This window comes from Labrus bergylta, chromosome 15 (genome assembly GCF_963930695.1).
Source record: "Labrus bergylta chromosome 15, fLabBer1.1, whole genome shotgun sequence".
NCBI lineage: Eukaryota > Metazoa > Chordata > Actinopteri > Labriformes > Labridae > Labrus > Labrus bergylta.
This window is the reverse complement of record NC_089209.1, coordinates 2,987,941-3,007,940: the sequence shown is the minus strand read 5'-3', so window position 1 is coordinate 3,007,940 and position 20,000 is coordinate 2,987,941. Positions and strand designations below refer to the sequence as shown.

Below are 20,000 nucleotides of genomic sequence, written 5' to 3'. Positions count from 1 at the left end.
CTGCAGCCAGCAGAAAAAGAGATCCTATCTACCAACATCTAAACATTAACGTTACACGTTTTGGTCTCATCCTTTAAATGGCGTTACAAACTCCCTGCACTGCACACTAAAGCAACATGTTGTTTTAAGACAATGAACAAAGAGAAGTTTTAAAAAGGCCTTTCTCGTTACCTGCAGTCTGAACGTCCGGCGCGCTGTTGTCTTTTCACTCAGCAGTGGAGGAACTCGAGTATCTCTGTGTGAGTTTATACATCGCCCCAGACCACAGAGTCAAAATCACACTCGCACATGCGAACGAATACCCACACCATCCTTCCTGTTTCACATGTTCTTTGACCCATCTGCTCAGAGACGCTCCGACATCTAAACTTCCTCCAATTTCACTGTAAAGAAGAATCTGCAGCTGCATCTTGATCTGACAACAGTCTTGTTTCATTTGGAGTTGATTTACAGAGACATTTGAGTTTCCTGAGCTTAGCTGCCTCTAAGTGATTCACAGTAAACAACAGCTTCACACGTCTGACTTACAACATGGTGGCTGAAAAAATGTACATGTACAGTACTGTGCAAAAGTTTTAGGCAGGTTGTAAAGTAAGACTGCTTTCACAAATAGAAGTGGTATGAGTTTATTTTTATCATTTAACAAGTGAATGAACAGAAGAAAGATGGAAATCAAATCCAAAACCAACTCTCTCAGAACGCTCTGTTTTGGTGTGTGTGTCTCTTTAAATGCAAGGAGCCCCCACCTCTCCCCTCTATTCCCCGGGGTGTGCCGACACGAGTTCAGCTTTCAGTTTCCATGACAACTCGTCAGCCGGTCCCCTGGGAAAAAAGTGGTCGCCAAAGACAACACAGGAGGAGAGGGTGCTTTTTTTTTTTTTTTACCTGAATCCCACTGTGACATCACAAGGAGAGCACATTTGAAACAGAGCATTTTTCTCTGTGTTTTAAGACTTATGCAGACCATAAACAAAGGACTGGATGGGTTTATTTCACATTTTGTGTGTCACTAGACTCTCAGGTTACTCAGATATATGTTCAGAAACACTGTACAAGTGGATCAGTGTTAAAAGTTGTGTTGAATGTCTGTCCCTGGGACCCTCGTGTTGTGTTTTTATCTGGCTATAATTAGTGAAACCTTCAGTGAGTGAGTAGGGGCGCTGGTGGGGCGGTGGTTGGTGCGCGCGCCCCGTGTGTGGGGGTTGTGGTCTTTCGGGCGGGCGCCCTGGGTTCGAGTCTGGCCTGTGGCTCCTTTCCCACATGTTGTTCCCCTCTCTCTGTCCCTGGGTTCCGACTCTGTCCACTGTCCTATCTCTACAATAAAGGTGTAAAAAGGCCCAAAAATAAATCTTTAAAGATAAAATGAGGAACCAACAGATCTGAGACTAATCACATATCATCCTGTCGTAGTTTTTTCCCATCTCGGACATCAAGAGTTGAATTCTCTTGGGTGAGGAGTTTGACTTTTCAGCTAACTCACGTCTCCCTTCTTGAAGGAAGATGTTGACTGAGGAAGTTAAAGAAGTGAAGATTGTGTTAGTGTTATGCCACTTTGAGGAAATGACGTCATACTAACCAAAATAAGTAGATGCAGCATCTCTTAAAAAAAACACAACTTCATGATCTCATACAGTTGTGAGCGTGAAGACAGAAGAAGACAGACTGAGAATCACGATGGACGAGTTCAAGTGGATTCAAATTCATTTAATTCTTGTAGCGGTGCATCAGCCGACAGGTAAGAAAACTATCACGTACAAATATAACAAACAAAGAATATCTTCATCAGTATAATTTAAAATACTTTATGTAATTTATCGATGCAGCATACGTGTCAGGAGGAGGGGTCAAAGGAACTTTACTAACTTAATACATGAAGTCATTTGCACCAAATTAGCTGTTATTTGATTACATAAAAGTTGTATTTCTTCTCACTGTATTTATGCCAGTAGTATACTTTTATTTTAGGAATTTGGTGTGAGAACTTCTGATCTGATAAGAGGAGGAAGAGGTTGGGGCGGTTGTGGCGCAGTTTGTAGAGTTGGTCGTCTCTCAACAGGAAGCTTGGGGGTTTGATTCCCAGCTCCTGCAGCAACATCACCGAACACAGCATCCTCTGTCATCAGTGTATGAATGTGTAGGTGTGACCTGCGGTGTTGAGTAGTCAGAAGACTAAAAAAGAACTAAACAAGCTCAAGTCCATTTACCATTTAAAGCAGATGTTTGCTGCCAGAATGTGAAGTGGTGATTCTAGACTCGGTTAGGGCCCTAGGCGAAAATTAATTGAGGGCCCCTACAACCACTTTTATATCTACCAATGTCCTGACGCTCTTCCTCTTTGTTTTTCACTTCCAGACAGATCAATACTCTTCATTTTCCTTCAGTGATTTACATTGACAAACTGTGGCTTTCCCAGTTGTGATGAGATGCTAAGCAGGTAATGAGGCTGCTGTTGTTTGAAGTTTTTCAGTTGCCTGCCTTGCCCGTTGACAAGCAGCGCCTCTGTGTATGTGTTTATTAAGAAGTCACTAAGAGGAAGTGACTCTTTACAGAATAGAGGAAGTACATTTCTCTTTATGAAAATAAAGACGCATGTGATGAGGGACAATGGATGAATTAAAATGTATTTAGTTTTGTTAATGATGCTTCAATTTACAATTAAGGAAACATAACACATGAACAGTTTTAACAGAAGACAACGTTTTCAAAGACTCTAAGTCTATTTGCTTTCTAACGGGGCAAACATCATGCTTGGTGAACTCTTAAACAAAGTAAACTTCTTCCCCACATGAACCTCAGATTGTCCCCATGATGACATTAAAAAGTCAGATTTGTATTTCTCTTTATATTTGAATCTTTTCTCTTATCTCAGCAGCAGTAACTGGACTGTCTCCCCTCTACAATGTCAGAGTTGGAGATGATGTCACATTGGCTTGTAGAAACGTGATAGAAGATCAGAGTGACTGTGACAGTACTACATGGACCTGGACCAGTAGATCAACAAAAGCAGCAGTAGAGCTGATTAAACTCGGGCAGATTGCTGAAAACACTGGATTTAAATCAGACAGACTGAGTGTGGGAGTGAACTGTGCTCTGGTTATAAAGAAGGTCACAGAGGAGGATGCTGGTTATTTTGTCTGTCAACAGTACAAATCAGACAGAATAGCAGCTCCAGATGCTCCAGTGTATCTGTCTGTTATTTCCAGTGAGTATTTACATTCAAAAGTTTTTCAGCTCTCTTTTTAAAACAATCATTTGAAACATGACTAAATTAACCATTACTCTGTTGAAGTTTGGTTTCAATTGTGTTATCGCTCATATCTCCATCCTCACCAGTGACTGAGCAGATGAACGGTGATGAGGTGACATTTAACTGCTCTGTGTCGACGTTTGACGGGTGTAGACAAACAGTGAAGTGGCTGTTTGATGGTGTAGATGTTGAAGAACATAATCAAAGTGGGAGGACATCAGACTCTCCCTGCACTGCCTCTGTGACCGTTCCGACTTATCATGAAATCTACAAAGCAAGATATAAGTCACTGGAGTGTAGTGTTGGTGATAGAGGGCAACTGTTTCCCTTCAAACTTCAGCCCTCAGATGAGAATCCAGGTAAGATCTGTATTATAATAAATTTAGATAACTCTTATTGTAATGATTGAGAAACTAATGCTGCACTTTGCTTGTGAAAAATGAAATTAAATATTTACTCAATAAAGTAACTTTGAACTATTTGAACTTTAATCTTCAAACATAATTTATATGTAAAAGTTTATTAAAGTGTGTATATCTGTTCAGGTGAGGTCACTACAGAATCGGCAACAGCAACATTCAAATCAACAAGACCGACTGAAAACAACAAAACAACAACCGAATCTGGAGTCAGTTATCATGGTAAAAAGTATAGTACTGTAAGGAATCACAGTAAACAGTATAGTACTGTAAGGAATCACAGTAAACAGTATAGTACTGTAAAATAAATACAGTTTTTTTATTTTTTCTAACAACAAAGACAGATGTGTGAAACATTTTCCATACAGTCACTAACTTGTCCATAATGTTGACAAGAGGAGATAGTAGAAATACAATAAACAATCAGACATATTACCACAATACAGGCAAAGACGATACACATTCAAAAGGACATCTCCATGCATACATGACAAATGACCATTTCATTGTGTAGCAGATTTATTTTCTCTTCAGTAGAAGTGTAATTTGTCTTTGTTCTCTTTGCAGCCCAATGGAGGTTGATCGTTGTGTCTGTGGTTTTGTCAGCTCTCATACTAACTGTTGTGACGGTCAGCATATGGGCAAAAATGAAAGGTGAGAACCTTCACAGATTAAACTCATGAACAAGACATTTTTATGAACACACAGCAAAAGTCGACTCTGTCTCTTGTTTCTTCTTCAGGAAAACAAACACATATGGATGAAAACATGGTGAGTTCTTCTAACCAGTGTTTGTGATGTTAGGCCCCGTGTCCACCTGGCTTACTGCATGTTTTATATTTCAGATTGTTTATTTCCCAATCAGACACGGAGCAAAGAGAATGTGATCTAAAAACAAAACAAAAAGACACTCAGAAAAAAAGTGTAATGTGGAGACGGGTTTACTGCTCAGCTGATTTTAGGAGGTGGATAAAAAGGCCAACAAAGTAGTCGAGTCCTTGTGAGAATAGGAATTGGAATTGTAAAATTATCTTTTTCAGAGTGTTGGGTTGATTGTGTCTGTTGTTTTTTGCAGGTGAATGGAAGCCATGAAGATGATGATGCTGTGAACTATGAAAACGTCAGATCTCCTGCAGAGGAATGACCAAATCTTCTGTCTCTGTCAGACTACATAGATCAACAACTGAAGTTTCTATGAGTTCTTGTAGTCTCTCCTCTACATGAAGGAAAGCCTCTCTCTATCTGTGAACTTCTCTGTTGGATTGAAAATCTCAGTTTTCCATTCGAACAAGAATTTGCCTAAACACAAAGATTCAATGTAAATGACCAGAAAATGCACAGAAATGTAAAAAATAATGGCTTCTCTCTGCAGTTAAGAATAAATGACCACCTTGTCAGAAACTAAAATTAATGTAAATAGATGTTATATACACATGTGTTAGCTTATTTAAATTTGACAACATTATTTTTGCATGATAGGTGTCACTGTCATCGATTTATTATGGAGCTGAACAAAGCATGAACTTTTGAATTAAATGTGACCTAATATGAGACTCTTTTTACAGAAGCACACAAGTAAACCATCCTGCTTCCTGCATAGAAAAGACTTTACATGTTAAAACGTTTTAACCACATTTGATGCTGTGCTTCCTTTGGGTAAAATAGCCCATGGCTTTGTAATTCACTCCCCGACCACCAGAGGGGACCATCGCCCATTGAAAAAAACGACTTCAACCCTTCCTCATTCAAAGAGCCTTCTGTCAGTTTAACTTCCTCTTACCTGTTGTTTTATACTCTTGTTTTTAATCTATAGCACGAGTTTGTTATCATTATTAAGGTACAGATTGTGTTTAAAATGTGCTGAAGTATTGATGTAGCAGTAGAAGGATTGTGTTCATATTTGAGTCAACGTTGTTGACATGTGTTTAGATGAAACTGACCTCATGATGTCATTTTGCTCTTGATTTTTTTGTTAGTTGTGTCCTGAGGTCAGGCATCACAGATGTAAATTAATTATCAAGTTAACGTTGGCTCAGCATTTGTGTGGCAGACATTGGTTGAAGTTTTTACAGGCTTACAACTGCTTCAGATGACAGATTTTCTTCGTTCCTTTTTCAGAGCACATGAGTTATTAATTTCTGTCAGGACCTAAAGACAGTTTCAACCAAAATCTGGAAAATTTTAACTGGGTGAAAATAAAGATGCATAAACCTAACAAAAGGGCAACAGTAGCCTCGTGGTTAGTTTGTGCGCCCCATGTACGGAGGCTATAATCCACCAGGCTTGAATCTGACCTGTGGCTCCTTACCGCAAGTCATTACCCACTCTCTCTCCTCCTTATTTCTGACTCTATCCACTGTCCTGTCTCTGAACAAAGGAATAAAAATCTTTTAAAATAAATTGCACTTTATTTCTAAATTTTGTACAAGTTACAGAGCATCTCAAAGACATCTTACTGCATAGCTTTGGATTCATATACACATGTGAAGATAGAAATCAGTGATTGTTATAAAATACTTCAGAATACTGAGACTCAGAATATGATGCATGTCATTTGGCAACAACAACAAAACCTTTACAAACAGGAACATCCAAAGGTAAGAAATCCTGTCTCACTCTTATATCAATGTCATGTTCAGTAAACAACAATCTAACTTTTGAAATGTAAAAGAAATGCTCTCATCAATTTCCATAATTCAATCCAGCAAAGGATACAGGAGGTCATCTCTGTGATATTTACAGTATCCATTACACTCTGTTAGTCTTTCATACAAGCTTTCAAAGCGTCTTCATAATGTTCTGTTAGTATAAAGGCACCTAACATGAATCAGAAACACTCTTTAGAAAAGATTATCAAAACATCAGAGGATCCAGAACGCTTCCCTGAGGAACTCCTTCACAGAGTTTTTCCACAACGGTTCAACAAGAAACCTCAAACACTCAGGCGTTCTTCAGAGAACATTCAGAGGGACCACTGGCGTTTTAAGTACAGTGCAGTATGCCACACCTGAAATATTTACGATCAGTTATTTACCTGAAATGTTGAGCAGCTTCCAACGGACAACTCTGCCAAAGGATATTTAAGGTAAAGCCTTCAAAGTACAGCATGGGGTTTTAAACGTTTTGCATACATGGTTTTTGTTTTCCTGTGAACCCCTCCCTCTCTGGTCATTATTTCTGCCTTCATGTGGGTGAGGAGAGATTGCACAGCCAACTCAGGGACGCTGTGGCAGCGGGCATGATGGTGAGACGTCATCGCAAGAGTACAACTGAAGGAGAACCAACAGATTTTCCTCACCAAAGATACACCTTTCTATGGCCCGCATGTTTATCAGAACTTGTCTGCTACTCTCCGTCTCTCAGATACTCGCTTTCAAATCAGGAAGAGAGGGGCGGGGGAAGAGTGGAAATAGGAGGGGAAGGGAGAGCTGAGGGATGAAGGAGGAGGGGCCAAAGAGCGTTTGTTTTGGTCTAAAAGGCTGCTCTGGAAGTCGCATACTAAGCCTTTAAAGAAAGAATATGAGCAAAATTCCTGAAATGTTCTCTCCACCAGTGGAGTTGGATTATATCCTTTTTTATTTCCACCAAATTTTTATTTGACTGTCTTCTTATATTGTTTTTCAAATGAAATCTTGTTGGTAAACTCACAATTATGTATCACTATATGTATTACTTGTTTAGAGTATTTAGTATCTGCACTTTAAAAACAAGTTAATATAATATAATGTCGTATCAAGACTTCAAAAGGTTTAAAAATACTCAGTAACCACGTTGACCTCTTGTATTCGGATTTGCTTTGATTTGCTTTTGAACTCTGAAAAGAAAAATCCTTTCTGTGATAAATGAATAATTTGGTCTGCGGTGATAAAAACAATCTATAAACATATGTACAAAGAATCACACACACTAACCTCTAGTAATGATTCTTGAGATGAGAGGCACTAAGAGCTCCTGAGTTTAAGAGAAACATTGCAGCAGTGAAGTTTAGAAACGCTTCATTATTTTCAGATGACAAAAACACTGAGCTTTGAGTTTTTTGCTCAATGCTGAATTTTGATGTCGAGCGTTTTTGGATGGTTTGGATTTAAATGATTCTGATTCTGCTTAATGTCTTTTTTTTATATAAAAATGAGAAAAAAAATTGTCGAAAACAAAAACCAGCTTCATTTTCAGCAGATTCAGACGGCCTTCAGCTGAGATTTAAGGTTATTTGAACACTTTTTTTGAACGATTAAAAGGCTTAAAATGGTTAAAGCACAAATAAAACAAATGCTCGTCTCAACACAAGCTGAAAGTTAAATGTTATCCGATGTTTTTTTCCCCCTCAAGTTAATCTTTCTGTATAAAGGATAAGTTTGTTAAAACTTTGTAATTGAAATGTCCATTGAGCAAAGCATCAAAAATAACTTTATACATATAAGAAAAGTGGTTCTTAAGTGGTGGATCTGGATCCAAAAGTGGGTCATGGGTCAGATTAATGTAGCGTCTGAGGTCCAAACTGCACCATGTTTCATTAAAGAAATCTGATTGGTTGAAATAAAGTTGTCATTGAGGAGTGGGTGGTTGGCTCTGGGGCTCGACCAGCTGAGAGCCACTGGTGAGCCGTTATAGATGTATTGATACTTCAGTGAATAATTTAACGACTATTGGATTTCCTACTCGTACTCTTCAGCAGCAAAGAGAAAAAGTCCAAATGTTCCAGAGAGAGTCGGTTCAAGACGTCGAGGTTTCAGCTGATAAATTCTTCTCCAGTGTCTTTAAGGCTCTAAGGCTGAACATTTGAGATGTGTGTTTGCTTTGACAGAAGTATTGAAAGATATTTTTAACTCTAATCCAGTGATTGATGCATGTGGAAGAAATGTTTTTCAAAACACTGAGAGAGAGAAATCCCAGAGGCTTCACAGAGGATGAAGGTTTTCATGAGGCGCTTAAAGGTGCAGCGTGAGGGACTTCAAGCATCCAGAGTCAGCAACGACATGGTAACACCCTCCCCTTCACAAGTTTGTGGGACGGCCTGCAGTGACTGAAAACTTGTAAAGCTAAAGGTCGCCACTAGAGCCAGTGTTTGGAAGGATTTCTTCATTTCTGCAATCCACCATGTTTCTACAGTGGCCCAAAAGAATCAAGCAAAGTAACAAAACCACAACATTACTTATTTTCATGTCAAAAACACTTGATCTAAAACCTTATTTTACATTTCAGCCAATAGACCCCCTATATTTTACACACTGGTCCTTAAAGCATTCACCTTTAAAGGGTTAACTTTTGAGTAAACAGCTGTCAGAGGTCTGCATTGAAATTCAACTTTGAAGGATGACCGTGGACTTTCTGGTTTGAAGTTTGTGGTGATAACTGAACCCCAGAAAGTCCTGAGTAAGAGAAATCTGGCATGGTAAATATGGACACAGAATAGTTTTTTTTGTAGAAAATCTTCCACCATCAGATCTTTGATTCAGTCCAGACGTTGTTTTCTGTGATCTCCAGTTTTTCAGTTTTTTTAAGTATTTGCCAAACTAAAATCTTTAGTTCTTCAAGGCCTTAAACTCACAGAAAATTTTTTCCAGTCAACGTCATGAAGTTCAGAATAAAAAAACTCCTTCCCCCCTGATGGAGCCGGATGAGAGATTTGAAACCACGATCAGCCTCCGTCAGTGGCTGAGCAGCCTGAGACGAGCCAGCAAACCTCCGAGCAGCGACGTGGACTGTTTGTTTACAGCAGCAGAGCTGGAGGGCGAGGACTTTTTGGACGCTGCTTCCTGGTAAGGGATGGTGGCGCTGTTGTGCAGGTCGGCGTTAACGAAGCACTGGCTGCCTCTGATGTGGTCGACGCCGCGGACAGACGGGTGTCCTCGGTACGGCAGAGGGTAACACGGCTCCTCCTCCGTGATGGTGCTGATCCCCTCGTTACTCAGATATCTGTGCAGAACGCTGTTACCTGAAGAGGACGAAAGGCGGAACGATAAAGAGTGAAAAAGTAATGTACGAGAGTGGAGATGTGAGCCATTAGCCAGGTGACTCTCGCTTCTCAACACCAGAATTATCAGCCAATTAAACAAATTATTCACATTTTTAATAAGGTACGTTATCGCCCACAATGCCGGTTTAATGTTGCGTCTAAGCTGTAATGCAGCCGCCTGCCACTAGAGGGGGCTGTAGCTCCAGTTATGCTTAACTTTGTTCAGTCAAAGTTAAGCATAGTTTATTTATCACTGTTTTCTGTGCCTTTTCTCAACTTTCTCTCATTATTTTGAATTTATATATCATCAACAGCGAGTTATTGCTGATGACTCAAATCACTACACACTCAGAGGAATCGTCAATAAACATCTCGCAGGGAGATGGATTAAGCTTTTCTTCTGTGGTAAGACGATTTCAATCAAGGATGTGGATATCCCCTTCTCTCTCTCAGCTTCCTCGTCCATGACACGCGAGCGACAGAGAGGAAAATAGAAATAGATAGAAACAGGGGTCGGGGTTAAAACGGTGCGTGAGACGATAGATCAAGCTGGTTTTGTCGCTGACGTTCACTTGTGTCGATGCTGTTAGCACAGGCTGTCTGATGATAGACAAACAATTTTTACAAAAAGTGAAAGAAATGAAACGGCGCAGAACATAAAAGTATGGTTGTGCAAATTCATTAAAACCTTGTAAAAGACGCTGCAGGTTTATGTGAAGCCAATTCTGACCTTCTCACTTTAAGCATCAGGGTAAAACTCTTATTGTGTGTTTGTTAATGTTAAACTCCTCTAACAGTCTGTCTTCTAAGCCGAGGACACGGTGCTTTCCTCGAGGTGAAGTAATCAGCTGTGTCCATGCAGCAGCAGCTCTCGGGGTTAATAATCGACGCGGTAAGAATTCAAAGCACGCGGCCCTCCTTTTCTGCGGTTTGTCTGAGGATGTTAATGAGGCAGACAGGCGGCCGTCACCGATAACATTAGAATACATTCACTGTTTGACAGGAGGAGCTCACCTTTACGTCCCTTCACACCGGGTTTGGAGGAAAAGTCGGACACTCCTGAAATCTCTACAGGCATGGAGACGGGTCGGGGTTTACCTGCAAAGCATCCACACACAACAACAAAGCATGAAGATCAGTATCATGATTCATTAAGAGGAAGAACTCGAGCAGGCTCAGCGACCCCTGAAGTTTGATCTGTCTCATCTTTAGAATTTAACGGGGGTATTCTGATGTTAAATTTGATTCTTTTTAAGCTCAAATCCAAATCAATTCTTCAATTCTTCCAGGCTTTCTGAGGAACTTTCAGGTTTGCGTTGATTTTGGCGCCCCCCTGTGGACAGAGCAGTGTGTGCTTCTCTAGGCTGATCTTGTCCTGTGTTTTCTGACATTAAAGAATCTGATCTTGATTTCTTTGCACAGTGAGATTGCGAACATTTGCTGCATAAAGTGTGAGTCGTCTTATCTGATACCTTCCCCATGGCAGCAGTTTCAATCAGCTGCTGAACATCTTGTTTGCTTTTGTAGCTCATAACCAGGCATCAGTTTGTCTGTTTCATAACCATTTTAAATCTCCTCACAGGCGCTTTAAGATCTTATTGGGGGTCATCATAGGTATAAATGTTTGTGTGTTTGTGCACTCACAGCGAGCAGAGGAGTGCTGTCTGAGGGGGACCGCTTTGTTGACTTGAGCTGGGGGGCTGACAGACATCGTCTTCTTGTTGTCAGTAACACTGGAGCGTCTCCGTGTGTCTGCGTCCAGACACGAGTTCGGAGACTTGGGTCGCATTTTGACACATGGCGACACGTTCATGTTGGCGTCTCTTCAGGAACAGAATACAGGAGAACTGTTCACGATGGATGAAGGTTAAGTGTGGGGAAGGATCTGTGATGAGCTGAATCAGGACGGTACTCACAGTGGTTTGTACGGTGCTGCGGGGGGAGGAGGGACGTACAAGTCCAGCAAAGTGGTCTTTCCTCTCTTCACAGGAGCGTCTGATGGTTCTGGCTGCGGACATTTGATAAGACCTGGAACTCCCTGAGGCATCTGGGCGGGGTGAGAGGAAGAGGAATCAGAACAGAGACGGAAATGGTGTTTATCAAAACAGCAGCAAGGTGTTTCATCCTAAGCAGGTAAAACAGAAGTCTTGTGTTCCCTTCAGCGCTGTGTTACAAAAACTCATCTGAAGAAGTTTAAGAGAACTTGAAGTGAAGGAGTGAAGCTGAGGTACAGACAGACTGACTTCAGATCTGTTTTGATAGATTAGAGACTGAACACACCTTCAGAGGTCTTCACAGGAATTTTAGACACCTATCTTCCCTTAACACACATCCTGACTCTCTGTCAACACTCAAGGTGATTTGGTGAAATCATGATTGTCACATTGTTGAGTACCAAATGAGTCACCTTCCAAAGATGTCTGACATCAACACAGCCTGAAGTTTGGGAGTGTTTCCTGTCCGTTTTTCACCCCCCTGGAAAAGTAAAGAAGGGATCCATTGTTCGCACACACACACCCCTCAGAGGAGCAGCAGACCGGGTGGCTGCTGTGTTTTCTGCTCGGGTTGCTCACAAACAGAAACAGCTTCACTGGAACTACGATGACGGATGAATGAGGACACACCAGGGGGGAGGGGGGGATTTATGTGTACCCAGGGGAGGGGTCCTGAGACAGGCTCAATCCCACCTTTAAAGCAGTTTTCCAGATGGAAAAGAAAGGCACCACCCTCCTCTCTCTCTTTTGCTACTTTACTCCTTTTCCTAATCATCATCCTTTAAATTGTGGCATTGAAGAGCGTTTTAACCAAGCAGCAACCTCCGCTGTTGAAAAGGGAAGGCGACGCACAAGTGCCAAAATCTGCATTTTACAGCAGAAAATAAACATGATACAGCCTGGTCAAAAAAACATAATGTGTTGGATTTCTGTACCGAGCTCAAAGGCACTTCAGCAGAGTCCACGTTCAAAAGCGTTTAACTGGGCCCGCTCACCTGTACGCTGGGCGGTCTCCAGCGCAGGTTCTTCAGCGGAGCGGCTGTGAAGCCACCAGATATCCCCGACGGCCTCTTCTTCACCACTATGACCACGCCTCCAGACTCGGCCCTCAGCTTCTCCACCAGGTGCTTCAGCTGCCAGCCCACCTGACCAATCACAGAGCAGGACTCGGTAACTGAGGAAGCACCTAATAAACTCTGCGGCCTGCTTAAAGATTATTTGGAGCATCTGACCAGAAACCATTTGACAGATTTCCACGAAGAGCAGGGAGGAAGCAGAAGTGCTTAAAAAGCTAAATAAGCTACAGCAGCTCATTTCTGTGAAACTGTGATTCTTTGTATGAGAGGGTTTAAAAAGAAAATGTGGTCAACCTTGAAGCATTGTTGTTGACACATCCATATTTAAGTGGGGTTTTGATTAATACAGTTTTCTAAAAAGACAAAGAAGAAGATAAACTTCAGTTTTACACTCTGTGGTTGAACATGCTACACACACACACACACACACACACACACACACACACACACACATGCACAAACAGGATCTTGTCAGAGTGAGGGGGGGCTGCCCACAGCGAGCGCTTCTGAGCTGTTGGGCTGTTTAGTGCCTCGCTCAAGGGCACCTCTGCAGTGGAAGGAAGTGAACTTGCACCTCTCCAATTTTCAGACTTGATCCGCGATGGGACTTCAACCGGCGACCCTCCGCTTCCCAACCCAAGTCCCTACAGACTGAGCTACTGCCGCTTTTAATAATAACAATAAGTCAGTCTGATATGGCACCTTTCACAGAGCGAGGCCACAAAATGCTTTACAGAATATTACCATAACAGCAACAACAAACAAATAAATCATAAAAGAAGAAGACAGAAAAACAACACCTACATCAAATGACATCACACACAATAAATAACAACTGGATTAAATGTGGTCATTAACTCACCACTGTCTGTCTGTTGACCTGAACCACTTCATCTCCAGCATGAATCCTCTGAGTTTTATCTGCAGGAGACTGAGGAGACCACACACACACACACACACACACACACACACGAACACACACCGGAGCATCAACACACACGTGTCTGAACGTTGATTAACATGTGATGGGGCTACTTGATAATGGAATAAATCATAATCCTTATTATCTTGTTTTCATGATCGTAGGAAGCCAAAAGTGTTATTTGAGATTGAAACTGGATTAATTGTGTTCAAGACGGACTGAACATGTGGAAGTGAAGAACCAGCCGCAGACTCACATTCTCTGTTGTTCCTGTGATGACGTGGAGCCCGTCGTAGGTGGACTTGATGTATATACCCTGTGAAATAGAACACATTTAAAAACCTCAGCGTTAACATACATCTTCTATATAAAACATCTTTCTCTATAATCTCCTCCTGCAGTCGTGGTTCTGGAGGTTTTTTCTTCTCTCTGGACCTACATCTGTTTCTGTTTAAGACTCGGTGCTGATTGTGGTTCATGGTGCAGCCACAAACTACCTGTTAGTGTTTCTGAGGGGAAGTCGGCTTGAGTTGTGGCTTCTTCTTTTTTAACTGTGCTCTGCACTTATCGGACCGAGATGTCCCGCTGATACGGTTCTGAATGTGAACCATGACGTGTGTCCTATATGTGTACCCTGCATTCTTTTCTTAATGCAGTAACATATAGTGTATTTTACTGAGCTCACCAGTCCCTCTCCGGGCTTCACGTTGATGATGTGCACCTCCTCCAGACAGGACATGTCACTCTTTGAGGGGTCAGAGGTCGCCTGCACCGTCTTCTCACAGACGCCGTTCAGAGCTCGAGACTGAAACACACACAAGAAGACAGTTAACAGTTAATCAGATTCATTCAAATCTATTTCTATAGCACTGATTAGAAACGCACTGATGCATGAGGACACAGTAAATCAAGAATACCAGGTTTAGACTCGTCTGTTTTATCAGCAGGTAAACACAGAAACTTGGTCACGAGCTTCCTCATATTTAAGCCTCCAGGTCTCAGGATTTGAGGATAAATTTAACAAACTGCATGAAGTCGACCAATGGGACATCACGGGACGGAAAGAAACAAGAAGTCCAACAGCTCTACATGCTGCAGCAGAGAAGCTGTTGATTCAGATGAACACAAACAGGAGAATCTTCCCGGAGCCGGAGGCCTACACAAACAGTCCACGGCCTCATGTTATCATTACACTGAACCCTGAAACCCAGCAGGGGATCTGAGGTCACGACGAGCGGGCAGGAAATTACAAGTAAACAAGAGAAACCGTCTGCTTAAAGATAATCCCTGCGTTTCCTTTTTGATTGCTTTGCAAATTTTGATGATTTTTTTGCAGCATGTTTTTTTTTCCCCTCGGTCACATGACAACAAACTAAACGTCTTTAAAGCTTCAAATCAGCGGTGTTGGTTTGTTGCTGTTCTCAGGCTCTCCTGCTTCTTTTATCTTTCTCTGCAGTGTTTCCCTCGTTGTCACCTGGACAAACAGACCGGACCAGTCTCTCAGTGACTAACAGCACTCAGGCCTATAAATCTGTCACTGCTGCGACTTCTCAAAGACAACTGTAGTGTTGTTGGGCAGGAGGACGGAAGAGATTAACAAGCTTCAGGACAGGAAGTGAAAACTGTTAGGGACACCAGAAATACCCTGGAGTTTCAGGAACTTGAACTTTCTTTACTCAAAATGTCAGAGGACCCGTCATTGTTCTCAGGGAAAAGATAATGTTTTCCTGTTGACCAAAAGCAACAAAACCCAACATGTGTACAAGAGGTGGATGTAAGTTTCAAACGTGAAGTCAGTATTGAGGTGCATTCCCTCTAATGGCCAGCAGGGGGCGACTATTCTGGTTTCAAAAAGGGTCCTAATTCTGTAAAATAGAAAAAAAAACTACCCGATAAATAATCTCAATAGCTAGTTTTAAGTCTCTCGACAGATGCGACCAGTTGTAGCTTAAAAATACAGAAAAGCAACCGCAAACACAGCTTCTAACTCAAAGCTAAAAAAGGTAGTGAGCAGGGTCTGAAGTTGACTTTCTGACTAACCAGCCGAGGAAGCAGGTAGATGACAACAATCCAGCTGACAAAACCACATACTCGCTACAAGCTAGGTGTTTAGTTAGCCTGAAGGCTCGTTGTGCATCCTTTTGTTTTGTTTTGTGTAGTATGAAAAAACCCTAAAGAGGACATGTACAGAAATGAAGGAGTGAAACCTGAGCGTCATGGACATGAGGATAATTCAGCACAAACAATAAAGAGAGAAGAAGGGGGGAGGGGGGGGGGGGGTCTTTAAGGACACGGAGAGGGAGGCTCATCCGTCCGCCTCGCTGTGTTTGCAGAAAAGTTTCAATAAGACCAGGATGTGTTTTTACTGATACGAGGTTTTCTCTGCTGATTTATGAAGCTTCATGTCTTATTAGAAACCGATGTGAGGACTGAAAGTGATTTAACATCAGCTGATTCAGGTCTCTGGGAACGCCGCCGCCGCCAACAAGAAGTCTTATCTAAGACAGGAAGAGGATGGTCCTGACTGAGCTGAATAAACAAACCTGCAGATTCACACAGTGAACTACACGGGACATTTAGAGACATGACAGGAAAGGGAAATGTGTGTGTGAGTGCGTCTCCAAACATGCAAGAAAAAGGAGAAGCAGTACTCACCACTTCCAGAATCTTCTCCTCAATCTCATAAACAGTACAGTCCTGCAATTAAAAGAGACACAAAGTCTGACATCTGCAAACATCTGTGTGTTGATCAAGACAAGAGAAACTCTGCACATGAAACAAAGTCTCTCCTACTTTAAACCGCTACTATCAGTTCAGATATTTAAGAAATATTTGTGTGTTTAAAGCGGGAAAAAAGGGTTTGATGTCATTTATTTCCAGAACATAAAATGAGAGGAAAGTCGTTTTTCATTTGGTGTCTCTAAAATGTAGAAATATTGTTATTTTAAAAAAGATGCCAGAGATTTATTTTGCACTAAAACAGAAACTCTGTGACTCAAATATCCCAATAATCACACGGTGACAGGAAGATGTAAGATAGACTGAGAAACATTTAGTCTGGGAGACAAATATTACAGAGTATAATAGAAACATGACCCTCCATATAAAGAAGTAAAGAAACAGAAACAAGCTGTCCTGTCTGAAAAGAAGGGGAAGTTCTAAACGTATCCTATCTCATGAGAGCGTTTCCCTCTCAGCAGTCTGTCTGCGTGAAGAACTCCGAGTGTGGTAGCGGGAAAGCAAATATTTGAGAAATGACAGCCTACAGGAGAGTGAAACCAGAGGGAGGGACAGCGAACGCCTCCCAGAGACACGGAGAGGATTCCTCCTGCGGTGGGAGAAATAACAGCTCCCTGTAAAACGGGCTGACAGGATGATTACATGACAGCGCAGCAGGACGACGCCTTCGACGCTGCGCTCACTCTAACACTCTCATGTAGGGAGACGACGCGCTGCAGGAGACGTCCAACTGCACAGCTAACGCTTCAACTGGGAATCCTTAAAGCTGCAGTGGGCTTTTTTTTAAATCATGAATCAGACTTTTTGATGTCATTAGAACAAAATCATGAATGTTTTCAGAGCACACCTTGACACCTGCAGGAGAACTATAACTCAAAAGTCACCAGTGGATGTTTTCCTGCTCCAATAATTCTCAATGAATTAAGTCAAAGATGCTTCAACATGAACACACAAAGCAGAATTAAACATGATGCGCTGAATTATCAAAACTGTATAAAGGACCAGGACATGACTTGCCTTTTAAACTTGTTACCAAATACAGAAGGATCAATACTTGATAAATGTGTTGATAACAGATCGATTTATTAATCCTGAACGGGGAAATATTCTCTGTTAGGGCCTTTCTCAAACTAATCCCTACACTCTCTCCCTACACACTTCCCCTCTGTTTGCACGCTCGTATTGAGGGTCCCCCACATTGAGTGCCAGCCAAAATCTCAGAGTGAAGTGGGAGTGGGTTGTTAAACCGTCCAATAGGGTCTCTGCACTGTTACTGACTTACTAATCAGGTGAAGCACCTTTCACTGCTCGTCATGGGAGATGCTCCAAAAATAAAAGTTCTGTATTATCACAAATGTAAATGAGCTCATAGCTAACTCTGCTAAAGCTAAATATCTGTTACACTGCCCCATGTCAAAATAATCAAATAAAATAAACTGTACAAACGTAAACGCCTTGAAATAAGATTAAAAATAGTCGACGTAAAAAATCTATGTTTTCGTCATATTCAAGATCTAATTAACGTCTTTCTAGTCTTGAAAACATCGAGTGTGATTTAGCGGAGATGTGTTTCATGACTACAAAAACAAAAAACATTTATAAACATCAGACTGAAACATTAAGGTGTAAAAGCAAAGAAATGGAATATGTAGTTTGTTGTGTCTCTCATACTGTGGAGTGACTTTAACGAGTCTGCTTAACGTCATGGTTTAATCACGGTTACATAAAGTTCCTGTTTCTGTCGGAGTGAGGGGAGTTCATCCCAAAGCTTGCTGCTGTATCATCACCCTCCCCGTTAATGAAAGGTGCTGCACGCAGCTGTGGGCGGGACGTCCCATGAGTTCTCTCTCTGGAGGGTCAGGCCTTTACGTTTCTAAACTACTCCAAAGATGTTAGGCTGCTGTTCCGGGACATCGACAGAGATCTGACAGAGAGTCACGATCTGAAGGACTCTGAGCACATAAACAGAAGTTATCGTCCTCATCTTCAAAGCCTGAAAACAATCAGTCCAACATGAAAAGTCCGACTACAGTTCACGACCTTCTGTTTATCACGGGCCTCCAGAGCATGTTTTTTTTGAAACAGGAAAGATTAGCGTCATGAGGGCTGTTTGAGTCTCTCTCACCTTCTGCACGGTGGAGGTGAGCTCCAGACACAGGTGGATGATTCGGCTTTTGGTGGAGGTGAAGTCGTTGGCGCTCGTCAGAGGCGTCCTGCACAGAGAAAGAATTGAAGCATTAAAACAACACTGATTGCACAAACACGCTGTCTTTGTTTCGGTATTGGGAAGGTATCCATCCATCCGTTATCTAAACCGCTTTTCAAGATCGGGGTCGCGGTGGGCTGTCATTGGGCAATAGGCTGTTCACCAGCCAATCACAGGGCTGACATATAGAGACAGACAACCAGCCGCACTCACATTCACACCTACGGACAATTCAGAGTCAGCAGGTAACCTAACGAGCATGTCTTTGGACTGTGGGAGGAAGACGGAGAGAACCCACACATGAACGAGGAGAACATACAGACTCCTCACAGAGAGGCTCCTGTCAGACGGGGATTTGAACCTCCTCGCTGTGAGGGGACAACGCTAACCACTGCACCACCGAGCAGCCTATTGGGAAGGAATTTCCCTGCAGATTCTGTTAATCAAAACAAGAAATGACCCAATACTGGGTGCCTGATACTTCTTTTAGTTGCCGTGGTAGTGAGGACTTGACTACAACACGAGTGTGATCAGGTGTGTGTTAGTGTCAGTACAGTAACTCGTCAGTGTGTGTGTGTGTGTGTGTGTGTGTGTGTGTGTGTGTGTGTGTGTGTGTGTGTCAAACAGCTGCAGTGAACTGGAATGTTCTTCATGCTGATACAAGCAGAGAGAACCTGAAGGACTCAAACAGTCGACAGCTGACACACACATGTTAACAAGGAGCTAATAACTGTGTGTAAGGTGCTACGTGGTTTCCTCCTCACAGACCTCGGCTCAGACGACTCAGAAAGTGAAGCGTCAAACACTTTTCTTCACTGGTACATTGCTCCGTCTTGTTTTTCATGACCCCTGACCTTACAGACTCATTGGTTGTATTGAACTGGGTTGGACAGTTTGTGTACCTGTCCAGCCAGCCCAGCAGACTCTTGGCGGCTCCGATGAGCTCCATCACGGCGGTCAGGAACTCGTTGGAGGGCTGGTGGGAGATCTTGCTGTTGTAGATGGGGTTCTTTCGGCGCTGCGACACCGAGCTGTTCAGGTTGTGATGAGCCGCTCTCATCTTCCCCACCAGAGTCTTCAGGTTGTCAGACTCCACACCGTGATTCTGTCCAAACACAACAGAAGAGGAATGACTTCAGACGTGATTAATGCAGTAGAGATATGGAGAAATCATGCACGTTAAGGAGTCGATGTTAACAAAACAAAGAAGAGAAAGAAGCTCAGCCGATGGACAATGTATTCCAGATACAACTGTTAAGATGCATTTAAAGGGTAACTAAATCCCAGAGTTGGTGGATAAGACACGCCCACTCACACACACACACAATGATTAGAAGATGACCTAGGTTATTTGGCCATCAGTGACGACTCAAGAAGCAGCAATGACACTTGCTGGTGTGAGGTCTGAGGTCCAGGACTTTCCCCTCCAGAGTCTCCTGTA

At 42.2% G+C, this 20,000-nt stretch overlaps 1 protein-coding gene and 1 long non-coding RNA gene across 2 annotated transcripts in view; one reads left to right on the top strand and one right to left on the bottom strand.

Moving 5' to 3' along the window:
- Nucleotides 1–20,000, bottom strand: part of cnksr3 (cnksr family member 3) — a 56,237-nt gene that overhangs the window by 15,335 nt on the left and 20,902 nt on the right. The window contains exons 3-13 of the mRNA XM_065964096.1: nt 19,462–19,664; nt 18,479–18,566; nt 16,270–16,311; nt 14,300–14,419; nt 13,871–13,930; nt 13,555–13,623; nt 12,612–12,761; nt 11,539–11,669; nt 11,267–11,445; nt 10,637–10,720; nt 9,318–9,601 (exon numbers count right to left, since the gene is read on the bottom strand). Coding sequence (XP_065820168.1) covers nt 9,318–9,601; nt 10,637–10,720; nt 11,267–11,445; nt 11,539–11,669; nt 12,612–12,761; nt 13,555–13,623; nt 13,871–13,930; nt 14,300–14,419; nt 16,270–16,311; nt 18,479–18,566; nt 19,462–19,664 — 1,410 coding nt within the window. The remainder of the gene's footprint in view (nt 1–9,317; nt 9,602–10,636; nt 10,721–11,266; nt 11,446–11,538; nt 11,670–12,611; nt 12,762–13,554; nt 13,624–13,870; nt 13,931–14,299; nt 14,420–16,269; nt 16,312–18,478; nt 18,567–19,461; nt 19,665–20,000) is intronic.
- On the top strand, nt 3,692–5,943 carry LOC110000432 (uncharacterized). The gene is made up of 4 exons (XR_010668792.1): nt 3,692–3,888; nt 4,234–4,320; nt 4,409–4,437; nt 4,742–5,943. It is a non-coding gene; the product is annotated as an uncharacterized lncRNA (long non-coding RNA).